Genomic DNA, 22,379 nt, shown 5'->3' on the forward strand with positions numbered 1-22,379 from the left:
TGAATGTGATGAAAGAAAATAATAATAATATCGGAGTGGGGCGGTTGCTAAGCATTACCAAGAATTTTGTTTCTCACATACGTGTGCTAAAGGTCATGTACCTCCAGAAAAATAGCATCTTGTCAGGTAATCATTTCACCCTCCAAGGGGCTTATAATTTTACTTGAAGTATAAAGATAAAAAAATAACAGAAAAATGAAATAAAATGGGGAAAAAAGCATGTTCTGTGTTATTGCCATTAGGTTGGTTGCCTATGGAAGCCCAAGAGGGACAAAATTGAACTCATAAAAATCACCTTTTGAAATCAAAATACGATTTTGCTTAATAAAAGTCATTATACTCGATGGTTAGCAGAAACACTATTATTACGCCATGCGCAGTTTTTACTCACTTATTTTAAAGAATGAAAATAATGAAAAAAAAGGAAAAAATACTCAAAAAATAAAAAATTAAGAAAATACATAAAAAACTCAAAAAAACAACAAAAGTATTTTGACAAGAAAAAAATATATCGAATGGTCTGCTTTTATATAGCGCTTTTCAAGTCAGTGAAGACCTCCCAGAGTGCTTTACAATTTGCTTCACACTTACCCATTGACGGACCCACACCAATACATTGTCATTACCATGAATCGTTAACATGTAGCCAGGGTTGGGTAGGGTTACTTTAACTGGATTACTTTCAATTACTTTTGGATTACTCCAATACCAAATATGCTAATAAAAGACAGAAGAAACTAAATATGAATAAAATTATGACTCACAACACGTGGTAAGCTTTCTCTCCTGGCTTACCACGTGAATGCCCCATTCCCGTAAAATAAAGCTTGTGTGAAAACGTTACGCATCTGGGTCCTCCTCCTGTTCTGGTTCTGACAAAGCATATATTTAAAAGGATTTTTGTTGCACTCCTACGTTAATACCAATTCAATTAACATTGACTGAAGCTTTAGTTAATTGAGATTAATAGCTGCGAACACAGTTTGCAAACAAGTTTCTTAATTGTGGCACAATGTGTTACTTTTCTGTACTAAACATTTCCCCGTTGATCATTTGAAAATGCAAGAAATGGACCTGAATAGGTTCATTTTTATGGCTGTTTCAGCGCGTGGCTTATCCAAAAACGTTTGCACGTGCGGCTTTTCATCAGGTTACACTCTATACTCCAGAATTTATGGCATATTGTGTCACGAATCAGGAACGGAGACGGGACCCAATTGCGTTCGTTTTATTTAGCTTTATTTAGAATGAGGAAAAGGCTTGCACCCATGATCCGGGGATTGTCGGTCACGGGTAGCAGATCGCTGGGAACTCCGATGTGGCACTTCCGTGTCAAGCGAAGGCAAAGTCGAGAGCGAGGAAAAAACAGGTCGATGGCCGGGGCGGAGGAGCAAAAACGTAAACGGGTTCAGAAAAAGGTCGGCAACGGGAATCAGACGGAGAACCGGGCAGGATAGAGTCAGGAGTCACTAAAGTTTGCCTAGCGTCTAGCGTAAGTTCACAGACGATCCAACAAATGTTGTCAGGAAAGCGGAGGTTTAAAAAAGAAGCCAAAAGAAGAAAAAATGAGAGCGACAGCCAATTAGCGTCCGCGGCTGTTGGCGCCAACGGAGCGGACTCAGGTGCCCCGCATCAATAATCATGACATATTTTTCATGATTGCCGATTCAGCGCAGCTGCGGTGGCTTAATTGGCGCCAACAGCCCGGACAGCTGATTGGCTGTCGCTCTCATTTTAAACCCCCGGCTTCTTGGAGGCCGCCAGATCGTTATGCAGAAAGTCGCCTTTAGCTCAGTAAGTCTTCTCATCCGACTCCGTTTTTGCCCTGCTTTTTTCTGCCTGATCTTTGTTGCCAACCTGTTTCCGGACCTGACTACGCCCCGTTCTGCCTGCCTGTTACCTGACCTGTTTTGCCCCGTTACCTGCCTGCCTCCTGCTACCGACCTCGCTTACGAACTCGACACCGCCTTTGCTCTCCAGTCCCGGCCAGCGACTTATAATTCCCACATGTCTTTGACACTCCTCGCTAGACACGGAAGTGCCACTTCCGCATCTCCCGCTCCCCTTGTCCGTCAGCCATCGGATCGTGGAAGCAAGCCCTGCTCTCCCTCTTTATTAATAAAAACTGAGAAAACGAGCGCTATTGGGTCCAGTGTCTGTTTCTGGTCCGTGACAATATTGGGTTTAAAACACAGGTGTCAAACAGGCGGCCCGCTAAGGGATTGAATCCGGCCTGCGAGACAACACTCAGAGAAGCGCAAGAGAAAAACAAGCTGCAGGTTGAAATATGTCCACTTGATGTTGCCAAAGCCAGGTGCCTCTCACAAAGACACTGTACTTGTATTTATTTCTCTCTCTCTCTCTCTCTCTCTCTCTCTCTCTCTCTCTCTCTCTCTCTCTCTCTTTCTTTTCCACCCCTTTTCTCCCACTCTGTCTATGTCTCTTTCACTCTCTGTGTCTCTCTTTTTCGCTTCCTTTGTTGCTCTTTGTCTCTTTCTCTCTCTGTGTCTGTGTTGCTAACTACAACACAGCACCCCGAGGCCATCCTGTTAATCTGTTAATAAACAACAAAAGGATACCGCTGGAAGTTTGAATTTTCCTACGGGGATGAATAGATATCTATCTATCTATCTATCTATCTATCTATCTATCTATCTATCTATCTATGTATCTATCTATCTATCTATCTATCTATCTATCTATCTATCTATTTCTCTCTCTCCCTCTCTATTTCTCTCTCTCCCTCTCTCTCTATTTCTCTCTCTCCCTCTCTCCCTCTCTATCTATCTATCCATCTATCTATCTATCTATCTATCTATCTATCTATCTATCTATCTATCTATCTATCTATCTATCTATCTATCTATCTATCTATCTATCTATCTATCTATCTATTTCTCTCTCTCCCTCTCTATTTCTCTCTCTCCCTCTCTCTCTATTTCTCTCTCTCCCTCTCTCCCTCTCTATCTATCTATCCATCTATCTATCTATCTATCTATCTATCTATCTATCTATCTCTCTCTCTCTCTCTCTCTCTCTCTCTCTCTCTCTCTCTCTCTCTCTCTCTCTCTCTCTCTCTCTCTCTATCTATCTATCTATCTATCTATCTATCTATATTTTGACACTCTTGGGCTTCCATAGACACATGTTTATGTTTAAATTGCAAAACAGGATCGTGTAAGGTCATCAATTGAAATCGATAAAGAAGGCTGCTGATTGGTTGACCGAAGTCCGGTTGAACAAGGAGTCCAGGATATGACAAAAAGACCTTGATTGCATACAAAATAATATTCCAAGGCTCTTTATCATTCAGATGAAAGGTACTACTAAAGGTAGTGAGCGGAATCAGATTGTTTCTTCTTGACAGATGAGGCCTGCTTTGGATTTGAAAGCGTTCACAAAGCAGCTGTGCAGTTAAGAAGAGCTATTGAGCGGAGACCGGCTCCGAGCGATTCGACGAGACGCGCTGAAATTCACTCCGGGCTCCACATAATGGAGCCTTCGCGCCGACACCTGATCCATTCTCGCCCCGAGCCGAGGCGGATTTTTCAGAAAGGAAAACGTTCAGAAAGCGCCTTTGTAGGGACGGAGTATTGAACGAGAGGTTTAAGGACAAGCGAACCCGTGAATATGTTTAAATACTTTGCAATCAGAAAAGAAAGCGATGTCTTCGGGGCTGCTCGGAATAGATTTAGAAGAAGAGGGTGGTTTAATGGAACACTTTGTCTTTGGGGAAAAAAGCTATAGGAATTTAAATACTGCTATGGAGGTCCAAAAATGAAACTAAGTATATGGAATATGAAATAATGAAAGCGCAGTGATGGACCACAAATAAAAGCAAAAAAATAGGAAAATTCAAAAAAATATTTCTGGGGAAACAAAAAAAACAAATGTCTTACGTAAGAAGACATTTTAATGTGTGATGATATTTTTAATTTAATGTATTTTTAATATTTTTTATGTAATTTGTAGTTGTATTTTTTCTTATATTTCATTTTTACAGTTGAATTTTAATTTTTCATTTTATTTAACAAAAATGTGTTTCAATATCTATTTATTCTTGTATCAATTAAATATATATTTTATTTTGTTTTATTTCTATGTAATTTTTATTTATTTTTTTTATTTCATATTTTTTATTTTGTATTCTTTTGTCTTTTTTTTCAAATGTTTTATCTATTATCTATTTGATGGTTACATTTTTAAAATGTTTCAAATTTTTTGTTAATTTTACATTTTGTCATTTTTAATTCTTTTTATTTCTGTATTTATTTTATTTTACAAGATTTTGTAACTTTTTTAAACTTTTCATATTTCTTCATATTTTTTTCAATTTAATTTTTTTCTTCATTTTATTTTTTCAATTTTTCTACTATATTGCATGATGTTAGTTTTAGCCCTCCATACCCAAATATGTTTCTAACGTTTGAATTATTTAGTCACTAGTGAATTACAAAAACAGTGGGTTTTGATAGGGCTCGTTTGCCAACACTTCAGATTTTTGATTAAATGGTAAGTGTCTTGAATATATATATATATATATATATATATATATATATATATATGTATATATATAGTCGCAGTTGCCATGGCGCCCATTTGGCCCCGCCCGTGTGGCGCCAGCTGCGGCTCATTGACTGATTGGCTTTCCGTCTTTTTAAGCATTTTTCCTTTGTCAGTCCGTCAACGAACCTCTGCCCCGCAAGACATGCGTTCTGACTCAGTCCTGTTTTCCTGTTGATATTTCCTGTCCGGTTTTGTTCCCGTTTATTTTGTCCTGTTAAATATTGGTTTCCTGTTTCGTTCCCGTCTATTTTTGTCCTGTTCATTATTCTCTCCAGTTTTTGTTCCCGTCTAGTTTGTCCTGTTTATTTCGATATCCTGTATCATTACCAATCCCGTCTGTCCCGTCCTGTCCGGTATCGACCCCATCTGTCCGATATCTGCTCGGAATCAATCTCTTCGGTCTCTGGCTTCCTGTCTTTCCATGCCAGACCGCTGCCTAACGTGCATGACTCCCAATTTCCCGTAAAATAAAAGGCTTGTGTGAGAACTCTCACGCGTTTGGGTCCTGATCCTGTTCCGTTTCTTGACATATATATATAAAGATGCTAAAAAAAAACAGGGGAGTCTGGGCATGAATGGCATTTTCTTAATAAATCAGGATTTCAAAAAAATCCAAGTGCCTTGTTATAGCAAAGATTATTAAAAAGATCTTATCATTCTTCCTGATAGTCCCTCTCAATGACAGTCCCCACACGCCCCCTTTTATTCAGAGTATTTAAAAGAAGATACCGACTAGTTTCTTTAAACATCTAGTCACAGATTCTGCATTGAATCTGACTTTCATTTTTGTCCGGCCATTGAGTCCGTTAATGTTTGTAACCGACAGCCCGGAGCAATCGATTTATGAGTAATATTTACGATGTAAATCCATTGGCGGATACGTGGGAATTCCAATGCAAATCAAAAACAACCGCAAATCTTATTTCCTTCCTCTGTCGCTTATCTTCAAAACGCAATTGTTTTTCTCTTTCACTGAATGTTGTAGTATCGAATGACCTTTTGCCTTCCCCCTCAGGTGCAGAAATTTCGAGGAAATGGCGAAAAAGGTCCTGGAACGTATTATATCTCCGGCTCGTGACGAGTTTAATCAGCCAGTCTATTAAATTCACTAATAAATCAGCACCAAAACACGTCTTTTTCTATATAAATGGGACGTAAAGTCTGTGGTAATTTAAAGTCATGGGCTGCCTTTCAGTCATTTTCAATTTTATCAAATTGGTATTGTTTTTTTTTCTCACATTGTATGTTTTAGGTTATGAGACATACAAGAATGCTAGAATTGGATAACTTGTTGTATACGTTATGTAAGGTATATATTGCTATTGTGTTTACTCATTTAGTACTTTTCCTATATTTACAGTTTGAAGAGGGCCTCATTTTTTTGGGCCTCTTCATGGTATCACAAAATGTTCAGGGTGTTGATATGTTTTTACTCATTTACTCATTGGCTTCATTCTTTTTGCGTTGGATCCTACTACAGATCCTGTTTTTTTTGGCTTCCTCTTGTTGCCACTTGAGGTGGTGGGTTTCTCGATGGGCCTTGTTCTTTTTGGTCTACACCTTATGTCAAAAGATATACAGGGTGCTTGTTTTTTCAATTTTCATTTATTTACTTATGGTCTACTTTCTTTCTGGCTTCCTCTTGGTGCAACAAGACATACTGGATCTTACTATGGGCCTCGTTCTTTTTGCGTCTTTGTGGTCTTACGATGGGTTTCATTTTGTTTGACCTCCTCCTGGAGTCCCAAGACGATGATAATAATAATGATGATAATAATAAGCGAAGACCTTGAAGACTTTTTGAAATCTATTTTTGCTTATGTCATTGCACCAATTATTTTATTCTGATGTTTTTACGACTTAAGCCAGTCTTTTATCAATATTGTTTTTCATCTACAACACTTGTTTGCCCTGGAGTGCTACGTCCAATCTCATTGTAAACAATGTTACTACGCTGTTATAAATGACAAAAAACAAGAAGGCCTCATTTTTTGGGGCCTCTTCGTGGTATTACAAAATGTTCAGGGTGTTGATATATTCTTATTCATTTATTAATGGGCTTCATTCTTTTTGCATTGGATCTTACAACAGACCCTGTTCTTTTTGGCTTATTTTTTTGTGCCACTGGGTGGGTTTCTCGATGGGCCTCGTTCTTTTTGGTCTTCTCCTTATGTCACAAGACATACAGGGTGCTTGTTGACGCATATACTTTTCACGTATTTACTTATGGTCTACATTCTTTCTGGCTTCCTCTTGGTGCAACAAGACGTGCTGGATCTTACTATGGGCCTCGTTCTTTTTGCGTCTTTGTGGTCTTACGATGGGTTTCATTTTGTTTGACCTCCTCCTGGAGTCCTAAGACGATGATAATTATAATGATGATAATAATAAGTGAAGACCTTGAAGACTTTTTGAAATCTATTTTTGCTTATGTCATTGCACCAATTATTTTATTCTGATGTTTTTACGACTCAAGCCAGTCTTTTATCAATATTGTTTTTCATCTACAACACTTGTTTGCCCTGGAGTGCTACGTCCAATCTCATTGTAAACAATGTTACTACGCTGTTATAAATGACAAAAAACAAGAAGGCCTCATTTTTTGGGGCCTCTTCGTGGTATTACAAAATGTTCAGGGTGTTGATATATTCTTATTCATTTACTAATGGGCTTCATTCTTTTTGCATTGGATCTTACAACAGACCCTGTTCTTTTTGGCTTATTTTTTTGTGCCACTGGGTGGGTTTCTCGATGGGCCTCGTTCTTTTTGGTCTTCTCCTTATGTCACAAGACATACAGGGTGCTTGTTGACGCATATACTTTTCACGTATTTACTTATGGTCTACATTCTTTCTGGCTTCCTCTTGGTGCAACAAGACGTGCTGGATCTTACTATGGGCCTTGTTCTTTTTGCGTCTTTGTGGTCTTACGATGGGTTTCATTTTGTTTGACCTCCTCCTGGAGTCCTAAGACGATGATAATTATAATGATGATAATAATAAGCGAAAAACTTTAAGACTTTTGGAAATCTATTTCTGCTTATGTCATTGCACGAATTATTGTATTCTAATGTTCTTACGACTTAAGCCAGTCTTTTATCAATATTGTTTTTCATCTTAGTTTTGTACACTTGTTTGCCCTGGAGTGCTACGTCCAATCTCATTGTAAACAATGTTACTACGCTGTTATAAATGACAAAAAACAAGAAGGCCTCATTTTTTGGGGCCTCTTCGTGGTATTACAAAATGTTCAGGGTGTTGATATATTCTTATTCATTTACTAATGGGCTTCATTCTTTTTGCATTGGATCTTACAACAGACCCTGTTCTTTTTGGCTTATTTTTTTGTGCCACTGGGTGGGTTTCTCGATGGGCCTCGTTCTTTTTGGTCTTCTCCTTATGTCACAAGACATACAGGGTGCTTGTTGACGCATATACTTTTCACGTATTTACTTATGGTCTACATTCTTTCTGGCTTCCTCTTGGTGCAACAAGACGTGCTGGATCTTACTATGGGCCTTGTTCTTTTTGCGTCTTTGTGGTCTTACGATGGGTTTCATTTTGTTTGACCTCCTCCTGGAGTCCTAAGACGATGATAATTATAATGATGATAATAATAAGCGAAAAACTTTAAGACTTTTGGAAATCTATTTCTGCTTATGTCATTGCACGAATTATTGTATTCTAATGTTCTTACGACTTAAGCCAGTCTTTTATCAATATTGTTTTTCATCTTAGTTTTGTACACTTGTTTGCCCTGGAGTGCTACGTCCAATCTCATTGTAAACAATGTTACTACGCTGTTATAAATGACAAAAAACAAGAAGGCCTCATTTTTTGGGGCCCCTTTGTGGTATCACAAAATGTTCAGGGTGTTGATATATTTTTATTCATCTACGAATGGGATTCATTCTTTTTGCGTTGGATCTTACTACAGTACAGACCCTGTTCTTTTTGGCTTCTTTTTGGTGCCACTGGGTGGGTTTCACAATGGGCCTCGTTCTTTTTGGTCTTCTCCTTTTGTCACAAGACATACAGGGTGCTTGTTGACGCATGTACTTATCATGTATTTACTTATGGTCTTCATTTTTTCTGGCTTCCTCTTGGTGCAACAAGTCGTGCTGGATCTTACTACTTACTTGTTCTTTTTGTCTCCTTGTGGTGATGCAAGACGTGCAAGGTCTTACAATGGGTTTCATTTTTTGGGCCTCCTCCTGGAGTCCCAAGACTCTGCATTCATAAGGCAGGAAGGGTGTGTGATGCATATTGTTATCCTATATCTTATAATCTACTAGGATTCTTTTTGGGCTCCTTGCATGTGCAGACTTGGTTATCATACAATTACTCATTTACAAATGAGCTTTGTTCGTTTTGGCTTCCTTAAGGTGTCAAAACAGGTGCTGGGTCTCACTATGGGCCTCGTTCTTTTTGGTCTCTTTGTGGTGTCAAAACAGGCATGGGGTGAATGAAAAATAGAGTTATTATATATACACTAATTTACTAACGAGCTTCATCTCATGTGGCCTCCTCTTGTTGTCACAGGATAGGACTCATTATTTTGGCCTCCAAGTGTCACAAGACATGCAGGGTGCTTGACACATATAGTCACCAAATAGCTACTCAGTTACAAATGGGTTTTATTCTTATTGCCTCCTCATGGTCTTATAAAACTTGCAGGGTTTTACTTTGGGTCTCATTCTGTGGGGCTTTTTCCTGGTGTCTTGAGACCCTAATGTCACAAGATGTGTAATGGCGCTTGACGCAAATAGTTATCTTGTATTTACTAATGGGCTTCATTTCATTTGGCACAATGTGCAGGGTCTAACTATAGGCCTCATTATTTTTGACCTCCTCTTGGTGTCACCATACCTGCAGGATGAGTGAAGCATATAGTTATGATATATTTATTATTTTACAAACGGGCCTCATTCTTTTTGTCCCCTCCTTGATGTTACGACACATGTATGGTGAGTTATGCATATCGTTGTCATGTATTTACTCATTTAACTAATGGACTTCATTTTTTTTCAACCATTTTGTGGTTTCACTAGAGGTGCAGGGTCTTATGATGGTCCTGGTTCTTTTTTGGCTACTGCTGATATCACAACACGTGCAAGGTGTGTGTGACTCGTTTACTTGTATGTCTATGAGCTTCATTCTGTTTGGCCTTCTCATGGTGTCACAAGTATTTACTATTATCTGTATAATTATATGTTGAAGGATTTTATACATTTGACAATAAAGGATTTTATATGATTGAATACAAGTTACATTTATTGAGTTTAATGCCGTAGTTATTTACTGACTGTGCCTTTATTCAATGAGCAGTGAAAGTTCAGGGCAGGCATGAGGGGTGGAAGATGTTGTTTACAAAACGGGACGTACTGCTCATAAGAAAATCAGCACATCCAGACGGAGGACAACAGGCGTTGTTTTGAGAACAAGGCCCTGATGACGTAGAAACGCAGTGTGGTTTTAAGTGTTCCAGACATCGCAACGCTCTTCTCCGAGATGGTGGGCTTCATTGGCGCGCCCATGGGAGGAGTCGGCGCGCCATTGTGCGGGGAGAGCATGGCCATTGGAAGGAGAGCTGGAGGACTTCAGAAGAGGGCTTCCCAGAGACTCCAACTACACTAATTTGGCCGTTTTCGATGGAGTACACTTAGTTAAATTGTTAATGAAATTAAATCTGCCCCCGTGTGGAAATGTCGGCTTTCCTGTTCATCTTTTCCGTCAAGAAACGAGCGCGCATAAATCGTTGGGTGAATGTAGGTTGTGTTTGGTTAATGGAGTCAGATAACTAATTCGAACAATTTGGTAAACGGTACATTTTGATATTTAATTCCCAACAATGTTTATAATCTAAGTGTCCATCCTGTGTGCGTACCTAAGTCAAAGCCCAGTTTTTATTGATCAGTTGATTGCATGCTCCAGAGCCCCCACCCCTGCTACTTAAGCCTTTTATTGCAAGTGTTCGTATACCCTGATTTAAAATGATGATAATAATAATGACAATAATAAGCGAAGACCTTGAAGACTTTTTGAAGGCAACTAGCTGTTAATGAGGTACGCGAGAGGCACTCTGGTACCGCATCAAAGACCGCCCCCGACGAAACAAGGCCTCCAAATGAATAAAAAGCCTCGTCCCTGAGGGGTAATTTTACATCATCAGCACTGGCAACTTGTATTATCGAGGGGGGTTGCGGGGGGTTTGCGAAGAACGCGGCGCAGCGTTGTTGCATTGTTAGTTTATCCTCATTAATTCTCAGATCACAGCGTGAACGCTCCTCTGGATTTACATGTTTTTTTTCCCCCCTCGGGGTATCGGTCCTATAGCCTCCGGTCCAAATGAGCTATTTAGGTAAACTTGCTTTGCAAAATGCCCCGAGGAGCACGGCGTCGGATCAAAAGCTCTCGCTAGCCTATTAGGACTTGACGCGTAACAAATATCGATAGCGGTTTCACTTGTGCTCGCTCGATTAATCGTGGCAACGACTTAAAAGCAACTGATTTCTCCAGTGTAATGATTGGTTTTTTTTTTCCCTTTCTCGGAGAGTCTTACTATGGGCTTTATTCTTTTTGGCCTACTCGTGGTGTCATAAGAGGTGCAGGACCTTACTACGGGCCTTGTTCTTTTGGTCCTCTTTATCGTATCACAAATTATTAACCTTTCACTAAGAGGTGCAGGACCTTACTACGGGCCTTGTTCTTTTGGTCCTCTTTATCGTATCACAAATTATTAACCTTTCACTAAGAGGTGCAGGACCTTACTACAGGCCTTGTTGTTTTGGTCCTCTTTATTGTATCACAAGATATTAACTTCATTCTTTTTGGCTTCATCTTGGAGTCACAAGATTTATTGGGTCCAACTATGGGACTCATTCTTTTTGGCCTCTTTGTGGTGTCACAAAAGGCACAGAAGCTTACTATGAGCATTTTCCTTTTTGACTTTTTTATGGCATCACAGGATACGCAGCGTCTTACTACTGGCTTCATTATTTTTGGCCTCCACGTGGTGTCACAAGAGGTGCTGAAGCTTACTATCACCTGTGTTCTTTTCATCTTTTATTGTACAAAAACATATGCCACTTCTTACTATGGATCTAGTTGTTTTTGGTTCCTCGTGGAGTTACAAGATGTACTGGATCCAACTATGGGACTCATTCTTTTTGGCCTCTTTGTGGTGTCACAAGAGGTGCAGGACCTTACCACAGGCTTCGTTCCTTTGGTCCTCTTTATCGTATCACAAGATATTAACTTTTTAGTATGGGCTTCATTCCTTTTGGCTTCCTTGTGGAGTCACAGGATGTACTGGGTCTCATTATGGGCCTCATTCTTTTTGGCCTCTTTGTGGTCTCACTAAAGGCTCAGAAGCTTACTATGGGCCTTGTTCTTTTTGGCCTTTTCATGGCATCTCAAGATATACAGTGTCTGACTACGTTCAGGTTTCATTCTGTTTGGCCTCCCTGTGGTGTCATAAGAGGTCTATAAGCTTACCACCGCCCGTGTTCATTGTGTCCTCTTTATCTTATCACAAGATATGCAACTTCTTACTACGGGCTGCATTCCTTTTGACTTCATCATGGTACCGCAATTGATGCAGCGCCGTTCTATGGATCCCATTGTTTTCGGTTCCTCGCGGAGTCACAGGATATACTGGGTCTCACTATGGGCCTCATTCTTTTTGGCCTCTTTGTGGTGTCACTAAAGGCTCAGAAGCTTACTATGAGCCTTGTCCTTTTTGGTCTTTTCATGGCATCACAAGATATGCAGTGTCTAACTACGTACGGGCTTCATTCTTTTTGGCCTCCCCGTTGTGTCATAAGAGGTTCTGAAGCTTACCATGGGCCGTGTTCTTTGTGTCCTTTTTATCGTATCACAAGATATGCCACTTCTTACGACGGGCTTCATTCCTTTTGACTTCATCATGGTACCGCAATTGATGCAGCGCCGTTCTATGGATCTCATTGTTTTCGGTTCCTCGTGGAGTCACAGGATATACTGGGTCTAAATATGGGCCTCATTCTTTTTGGCCTCTTTTTTGTGTATCTAGAGGTTGAGAAGTTTACTATGGTCCTCGAGGCCTAACAAATATTGATAGTGGTCTCACTTAAAAGCAGCTGGTTTCTTCAATAAATGGAATGTTTTTCCCCTTTCCTCGGATAAGAAGAGACAAAGCACGAGACAGGTGCACCCACAAACGCTTTTCGATTTAACACACTCGGAATTCTCTGTAACGGATTGTCAGGTTTTTTTTCTAACGGGTATATAAGTCCGAGTTGGCGCTTGTCGCTGCGCTCAATAAGCTCGGGAGTGTCCCATAATTGGCTCTTCTTATGGATGATACCAGACAAGTTATTCCACTATAAAACCTGGGGTGTTATAAACGTGAATGACGGTTATTCCGATATTGTGCCGTGCTTCGTAGCTTTCACACGGATAAAGAAAGTAGGGCAGGATGGAAAATTCTTGGCGGTTCTGTTCTGATAATAGCAATTTTCTAGGGGTTGTGCCTATGTCTCTATTTTGGTTATTCGGGTTATATTTTACGATTTAGCTTAAGCAAGAATTATAGGGAACCCTTGTTTGAGAACGTGAAAAAGTTGAAACCCGTGAAGTAAAATCCTTTATTTTTTTACAGTTACGATAGATCCCGGGATAAGGTATTAATTGGTTCTGAGGTTGGGTTCGTAAAGATAAGTTGCTGTAAAGCGGGGTATAAAAACTAAGTTGTTTGATGCGTACAGGTTAGATTTTACGATAAAGCCTAAGCAAGAATTACAGTGAACCCTCGTTTATCGTGGGAGTTGCGAACTCGAAATAGGCGAAATCCAGGAAGTAAAATCCTTGATTTGTTATACAATGGATCCCATGATAAGACATGAATTGGTTCTGGGGTGGGGTTCGGAAAGAGAAACGGCCGTATAATGGGGGATAGAAACTATTACGATTTAGCTTAAGCGAGAATTAGAGTGAACCCTCATTTATCGCAGAGGTTACAAACCCGAAATAGGCGGAATCAATGAAGTAAAATACTTTTTTTTTTTTTTTACAGTTACAATAGATCCCGGGATAATAATACTTGGTTCTAAGGTGGAGTTTTGGAAAGAGAAATTGCTGTAAAGCGGGGAATAGAAACTAGGTACAGGTGCGTACAGGTTTGATTTTACGATTTAGCTTAAGCAAGAATGACAGCAAACCCTCGTTTATCGCGGTGGTTACGTTCCCCAAAGAACCTGAAAAAGGGTGTAACAATTATGGACTTATTTATGTTTCTTAATAATTACAAGCTTTATTTTCATGGTTATCATGTTTTTGCTACCCCTTTCAGCACCACTGTGTCTATTTTTGGGTCTTGGGACCCGAATATATACGGTAGAAAAAATACAGTATTTTATCCCTGACTCCCACAGTGAACGGTAAATGGTCTGCATTTATATAGCGCTTTTCAAGTCACTGAAAATCTCCGAAAGCGCTTTACGATGTGCTTCACACCCATTGCCACAAACACTCGCACGAAATGTGTATTTTCTCGAGTGCATGCGGGAACAGGTTCAAACATGTTGACGAGGTCATGAAGACTCTCTGTTGTTAAGTTGGAATGAAGATTTATTTAGAGAACTTCGGGTCAAACACGAGGTCTTACATTTGCACAGACAAAAAGTGGGGACAGGGCACTAAGGTGCTGAAGCCCGAGCCGGAAAGGGATAAAGAAAAAATGAAGGAAGAAAAATTGGCCCGTGGCCTTCTCGAACACAGATTTTATTACATGCAGATGTACGCCCACTCTGGGGCAAGTCTAAGTAACCGGTCTCTAATTCACGTCCGTATAGGCGGGGTTCTCGCGCAATTTTAATAATAATATTAAAGTGTATCTATATACCTATTGAAATGAACTTTACAAACTAATTACATAATGATATGAAATGGAAACTGAATGAAGAATGAAGAGGGAAAGGCATTATGGGAGGGAGTTTAGCATATTGTTGGAATTAAATATCAAAATGTACCGTTCACCAAATTGTTCGAATTAGTTATCTGACTCCATTAACTAAACACAACCTGAATTCACCCAACATTTATGCGCGCTCGTTTCTTGAGGGAAAAGATGAACAGTAAGCCGACATTTCCACACGGGGGCAGATTTAATTTCCCTAACAATTTAACTAAGTGTACTCCATCAAAACCGGACCAATTAGTCACGTTTTAGTGCGTGTGGGAAGCCTTTTTCTCAAGAACTTTTAGCTTTTTCCTATTGGCCATCTTCTCCCCACATAATGGCGTGCCGACTCCTCCCATGGGCGCGCCAAGGAAGCCCCCTGGGCTTTACCATCTCGTAGAAGAGCGTCCCGATGTCTGGGGTACTCAAAACAACACCGAGGATTTCTACGTCATCAGGGCCTTTCTGCGTCAACATCGTCTGGATGTGCTGATTATCTTGTCAGCCGTACGTCCCGTTCCCGCTGTTCTTGCAAACCAGCATTCCCTGACCTCTCACCACAGCCTCGTCAGTGAATATTTTTTGCATTAAATGTATATTGTATTCAATCGTATAAAATCCTTTATAGTCAAATGTATAAAATCCTTCAATATCTATATTTTTATTTTCCATGACACAAACAATAGAAGACTAGATTTTTATATGACATCAACTAATAGCAGACAGACATTTTAGAGAAGTAACCAGGTTTCATTTGAATAAGTTTCTTGGCAGGCAAAGTAGTTCATTGTTAATGTCCTATCGTGGGGAAAATAGCGCCAAGAATTGTCGAGAGACTTGGACGACGTATCCTGGGGATCTACTGTATCATACAATTAACTGCTTTTGTCAGACAAAATGTTATGCAGATTTTAAGTGTTTCAAAGTAACTTAAAATTGTAATAGAATCTGTATGTACTCAATGTATATTTGGCAAGCAGTTTAAGTAAGTATATGCCCAATACACATCGCAGGAAGTGGTGCTCATATGATCCAGGCAGTTAAGGCTGGGTTTGGAAACCTACGGCATGAGTACATTTGGCTAGGAGATCAGAAGGACCTATCGCCATAATTTAACGTATTGTTACATGCGTAGCCAATTAACCGAAGCCAGGATAAAACAGACTATTTAAGGGTTCGATCCAGTATATATAGGACACAATTTTATCTCCAGTTTACAGTCAATGTGTCACACCAACAAACCCTGCTTTGGCTGCAAATCACTAAAAAATCCTTTATATGGAAGCTCATTATAAAATCTAAGTTCAATGTTGGAGATACTTTATAATGAAAAGCCACACAACAAACTTTAACCACGCAAAAGCTCTAGAAAAGCATTTAGAGCAATTTGATTGGGTGAGCAGAGGGAATGGACGGAGCTATACACAGGAAAGGTCGCACACACTCCTTCTTGCCCAGCGCCGTCTGCACTGAAGGTAAACACATTGGTATTTTCGTTTGCAGTATTTTGTGACATTTTTACAAAACAGCTTTGTTTCCACCTTGTTTTGAAAACAATTATCCAGGACAAAAACGCGGCTCAACACTCTTAGTACATGCAGGAGGGAGACCAATTTTAAATGGTATATTTATATTGATATGGGACACAGGCTCTGACATTATTATTATTTCATGGATTTTATCTAATCATCAAACATCACACAGTGAAATGAAACATTCTGAAGAATAAGCTTGTGTCTTAAGAACGGAATTGGCGGTTTTGTTGAATTTTGTCTTAATATTGCCTAAATATGTTTGCTTTTATGGCTTTTCTGGTCAAAAAGGTGGCCGAACCCAGGGTCAAGGGATCCGTGAACCGTCATATATTAAGCTCAGGGGGTATAGCACTTGTCTTGGGATCAAGAGGTTGCAGGTTCGCTTTCAGGCTCCTCCATATTATATGTCAAAGTGTCCTTGGGCAAGACACTGAATCCCTCATGCCACGATAAGCAGGTAGTTGTCTTCCATGGCTATCGGTGTGTGAGTGTGTGTGAATGGGTAAGTGTGAAGTAAATTGTAGAGCGCTGTGGGTGGTCTTCAGTGACTTGAAAAGCGCTATATAAATGCAGACCATTTACATTAAAATTTCAATACGACACACTGCTAGAGAAGCAAATCAGTTTCAAACCAGTAAAAAAGCGAAACTGTAAAAAGTTATTAAAACTGTTCACCGTAAGAACTCAAACTGTTATGACTGTAAAAAGTATTCAACCATTTGTGTTCGTTTCCCTCTAGATTCCAACTACGTAAGATATTTCGGAAATTCCTACCTGGAGTTCGGAGGGATGGACCTCGGCCCGGTTAACAACGTAACTGTCAGATTTCAGACTCAAGTCGATCATGGAATTATTTTTCACGTGGAAGGAGAAACGGATCATGTCATTTTCATGGAGCTCTTCGTCAAGGATGGGATGTTACAGGTAGATAAATATAACACGAAACACTTTTTGATTTGATTGTAAATGGTGATTCGTACTAAAGTCGGTATTTCCCTTAAAAACTGCATTTAGTACCCAAATGAAAAATTACATTTGGGGATTACATTTGACTATCGTGCAATTAAATTCAGGACGGAATCGTATTCATCACTTTGGAGTATAGATGGGCAAAAAATGTATTTATTCAAATCTGCATTGTTGGAAAAATGTTGATACTTCAGTTATAATGCAGTGGCCCGAATGAGTCATTTAAAGTTTTTCTTATGATTCACATGTCACGGTTGCCCATTGCCCTCACCTGGCCCCGCCCATTTGGCACCAGCTGCGGCTCGTTGCCTGATTGGCTTCCCTCCTATTGAAACTCAGTGCTCTCATTCACTCCTTGTCAGTCCGCCAACAAACCTCTGCACTTGCAAGACTTGTGTTTTGACTCTGTCCAGTATCCTGCTCAGGTTTCCAGTATCCGGTATCAATCTTGTCTGTCTCTTCCTGCTCGGTATTTTGTTCCAGTCTCCAGTATCCGATATCGATCTCATCTGTCTCCTCCTGTCCGGTATCTTGCTCTAGTCTCCAGTATCCGATATCTATCCTGTCTGTCTTCTCCTGTCCAGTATCTTGGTCCAGTTTCCAGTATCCGATATCAATCTCGTCTGTCTCCTCCTGTCCAGTATCTTGGTCCAGTCTCCAGTATCCGATACCGATCTCATCTGTCTCCTCCTGCCCGATATCTCTCCAGTCTCCAGTATCCGATATCGATCCCGTAAAATAAAGCTTGTGTGAAAACGTTACACATCTGGGTCCTCTGTCTGTTCGGGTTCTGATATCACATTAATTTAAAACGTAAAAGGGATTATGTAAATCCATGAAATGTCTATTGGATATGAGTCTCACGCGACCGCCTTTAATTCCAAAACAAGTGTGCGAATTGAAAAGAAGAACAAAACTGAGTTTGATTGTGGTTTAATCAAGTATTTATCACAAAGTAAAACACCAGAATATAACAAAATTGTAAACAAAGCCATGAAAACTCATATAGTGGAGGATAGTAATAGTTCCTGGGTTGAGTTAACCCTAATTTGTATTGTTACAATATAGTAACAACATGATATCGTGTTATATAGCTAGATATTTTTTCGTTCGAGGTTACTATACTGAAAACTCAATTTCTTTCCTTTTTTCAGTATATCTTTTCCTGCAACGATCAGAATGATACCTCGTGGATTAACACCCGAATCCCTGTTGTTGACGGCAAGGATCACATTGTGAACATCAGGTAGGTCCTTTATAGCGAATCGCAACAAGGGATTATCACCTGAGAGGTAATTTCAATTTACAGATCTGACTTGTGTTTGTAAATAAAACACATTTGCCTTTGGCTATAATGTTTAGCGTAATGAAGAAGAAGCAGCTTATTTGTATCATAAGCTTCTTAGGTTTTGGTAGCATTCGGAATTTGTGCAGATAGAATTAGCACCTGAGGTGGTATTAGCATCTTCAGTTATCCGCTTGTGTCGAGTGTTAAAGCGTTTACTCAAATTTCTGATTCTAAGTGAAAAAAAGAGAATTTTACTCAAACTTAACGCTGCTGTTGGAATTTTTCTAGCTTTAATTTTGAAAATCGTTAGGATTTTAATGAAATCGATAAATTAATTTGCATCTAGGTGTTGCTGGTGCTTCACCATAGATCTTTTTTTTTCTCTGAAAGATGCTAGAATTTCTTACTCTGATAAAAACATTTAAATTAGGTTATTACTTTTGAGTCCTGATATGAATTACTAATCTCAAGAAAATTGAATCAATTAACCAGGCCGATGGAAATAACACACACAATTTATTATCACAGAGAATCAATGATAGAAAAAAAAAAAGGGGGGGCGGAGTTTTTGACCGCTGAAAATCTGAAAATGACTAGCACAAAAAGAAAGTTTCCGCTATAATGCTAGTCAATTTGGGGATATTCTCTTGTACAGAAAAAAACACTTTTTCCCAAGAACCAGCAAACATGATGTGGAATCTGAAACCGTCCTCTGACTTGTTGTGGTGGAGAGACTTGGTTTCTTGCACCGGATGGTTGCAACATATGGCCCATGTGCTGGATTCAAGGCCAAAGTGCAGGCTCGCATGGCATAAAAAAATTAGGTCGCACCAGTGCTAGCAGAACAAAAAAAAAGATGACTTTTAAAAGAACTTGAAAACATGGCATTATTCTGCCATTCAAAATATTTTCAATTGTTTCTGATTTCAACCACTGAAATGATGCTAGCCGCTTACTGCCGGACCAGAATATTTTTTTCCCAATTTTCACGATCTTGCTTCAGTCTTTCACTATCTTAAATTGTCAACTCGTCCAACCTACTTATTAGAGATGTTCAAATGATCTTAGAGCAAGCTAGCAAGGTTGTACCTTAGCATTAACACTCTCCCACCCTGAAGAAACAGCTTTGGCCTAAATAGCTAAGTGCGTACAAACCGATCTCTAAGGTAAAAGGGTTTCCAGGCTCCCAGCTCCTTATTTTATTCCCTGTGAGAAAAAAATCCGACATTGGCGAGAATCCATCATAATGTTCTTCACAGAACCCTCGGAGACCTGTCATAACTTGAGCAGGAAAAAATGGTCGCCGGCGCCACAAAGCAAATACTTCTTAATTGTCCGACGGCCCGTCTTTGTCCGATTTGACCCGGAGCTCCCTGATCATCCCCGACGCCCAACTCATTATAGACTTTTAATATATCATCCCGTCTGAGACACTTTTCAATATGTTAAAATAGAAAAGCTGGGAGGAAGGGGAAGGGGGAAGGGGGAGGGCGTCCCAAGGACGGCGTGCACGCTGCCCCCTGGCTGCCAGCCAGGGCGTTCTGGCAGACTGCTTCTAAATTAAACGCCGAGCTCTTGTGGAGCGACTCCGCCGGTGGATGCAACAGTTTGCAAAGTGGCCGGGAAACAAATCAGCTGATTGGCGCTTACTCCTACTCGGGGGACGAGTGGGTATCGGCCAAATCGGTGGTCTGAGTACCCTCCAGCTACCGCTGGTTAAAACTAAAGTGTTGCTCATGTGTTTTGGTCTACTCAGTGAGATAGTTTGCACCCAAAATTCACAATATAATGTAAATCATTTTTTGATAGTTCCATTGAAATGGATCTTTGGCATCTATAGTGGCACTCAGTGTTGGGCATGCTTTCAAAAAGTAATTAAGTATAGTTACTACTTCTTCTAAAAGGTAACTGAGTTCATAACTGAGTTACTATATAGTAAAAGTGACTAGTTACCAGGGAAAGTAAATCTTCGGGTTACTTTAAAATGAAGTTGTATGTTAAAAAAATTGAAAATGTATGAGCGGTATTCGAGTCAGTTGTATAGAGAAAAACAGACGAGTCAAATTAAGTCATGTTTTTTTGTGACGCCCTTGACCACAAGGAGTCTCAAAGGGCTGCACAGACCACAAATTATTGCAAACCACAGACTATTAGTACACCATCCCCTGATCTAAAGCCTACATGAGGGCAGGGAAAAACTCAAAAACCACAGCATGAGTAAAATGAAGAAACCTTAAGAAGGGGCCGCACATGACGTAATCCCAGTTCCAGTATGACCAGGCTGCAATGGTTTAACAAAAAATGCACTTTGTCAAGGTTAAAACTTGAGACTGAAATAGGATGAAGAAAAAAAACACTCTGAGACGGAGATTTACGTTTTTGATAGCCCTTCCATCAGAGGCGCGTGCTTCCAGAATCGGCTTAGGAAGGAAAACACGCTCCACCTATGGCTAGAGGCTCATCTATTGGAAAGCACAGGCATAGAACAACACATCTGATTGGCTTAAGCGAGATCACATGAATACAAGAAAATAATATGATTGATTTGGACAGAAAACATATGTTTAGATGGAGTGAATAATGCTTGATGGAGTGTGAGCATAATACATGAGCAGTAGGGATAGTGAAACTTTGTACCATAAAGGATATAATGCATATCTGTAATAAGAAATGATTGCAAGAAGGGAGGCAAGCTCTTAAACGGGCTTCCCAGCACCAAAACGAAGGCCATCTCGATTAATAGTTGCAAGAATACAAACAGCCCCTGGATATAATTTTGGGCTTTGTTAAGGTCCTTTACAGGATAAAGTCATACAAAGGCACATTCAAACTATAATCAAACTATAATTTTGCTTACACAATTAAAAATAGAATATAAAATAATTAAAATATATTAAAGCATCTTAATTTTTTTTCAGCTAAAAACTAAGATAATCTTTAACAATTTTAATAGTCTTTTTTTCTGCAAAGAATTCTGGCGATATTCTCAAACAAAAATTAGCGACATCTTCTATGTCAAAAACTAGCCTATTATACTTAGCCAATATTTCGGTTATCCTTTTTTTTCTAAAATGATGGTCATCATCTAGGAAAACTCACGTTTTCTTTGTCCATTCTGAAAACTAGTATCATAACTTTTTCTGCTAAAGACTTATATGATATTTGACAAATTTTAGGGTCTTCTTTGCTGCAAGAAAATCTGGTGTCTCTTAACAAAAAACAAGCAACGTCTTTGTAGGGTAGATTAAACTATAAATATGTGTCTTTGTTTATTATCAATTCAGATTTGCTGAGGGTGGGACCTTATTTTCAACCCATAAGAACAATGTATGGTCTCCCTGACCGTCTGCTCATAAAACCCAAGGCCCCAAACATATCCAGTTTCACTCCGTGTGAATATCACCATGATTCAGCTGACTTCAATGATTGACCTTTGATTTGAAGTTTCCTCAACATAGCATAACAGCACATCCGGTCATCTGTGCTTCAGATTTAATGAGCCGGGTTGTTCTCAAACAGATATGTCCAGATGAAATTGTCTGAGAGAAGCTGGTTTCCTTTCAAATCATACCCTGTTTCGCACACTGTGTGAAGGTCACCATTGTTCATTGTGTTTAAATTCATTATCCAGCTGTCTTCAATGATTGATTTTCTAGTCATATCCTGCTTCGCACTCTCACGACTGGAAGCGCATGAAAAGGCGAAACAAACGGTGACTAACACATTCGGCTGGAGGAATCCTGCCAGGGTGTCCTATTTGCAAGAAGAAAATAAAGTGTCACTCCGATCTGAACTCAGACTTTTTGTCTTTTTATTTCACATGAGGGCGGACTGAACCAAAGTAACAAACATTTAATCCCACAGTCTTCTATGTCAAAAACTAGCTTTTTATACGTTTTATACATGGCCAATATTTAGGGTCTTTCTTTTTTGTCTAAAATGAGGGTCTTCATCTACGAAAACCATTCTGAAAACTAGCATCGGAATTGTTACTGCCAAAAACTAATACAGTTATATTTGACAAATTTTAGGGTCTTCTTAGCTGCCCAAAATTCTGGTGTCTCTCACAAACAAAAACAAGC

At 39.5% G+C, this 22,379-nt stretch overlaps 1 protein-coding gene across 1 annotated transcript in view; it reads left to right on the forward strand.

Moving 5' to 3' along the window:
* eys (EGF-like photoreceptor maintenance factor) overlaps positions 1-22,379 on the forward strand; it is a 342,903-nt gene that overhangs the window by 191,452 nt on the left and 129,072 nt on the right. The window contains exons 25-26 of the mRNA XM_088352009.1: positions 16,780-16,964; positions 18,164-18,255. Of these exons, the coding sequence (XP_088208135.1) occupies positions 16,780-16,964; positions 18,164-18,255 (277 nt within the window). The remainder of the gene's footprint in view (positions 1-16,779; positions 16,965-18,163; positions 18,256-22,379) is intronic.

The sequence above is a fragment of the Urocampus carinirostris genome, chromosome 13, assembly GCF_059441175.1.
Source record: "Urocampus carinirostris isolate Australia breed hairy pipefish chromosome 13, RoL_Ucar_1.0, whole genome shotgun sequence".
In the NCBI taxonomy this organism is placed as follows: domain Eukaryota; kingdom Metazoa; phylum Chordata; class Actinopteri; order Syngnathiformes; family Syngnathidae; genus Urocampus; species Urocampus carinirostris.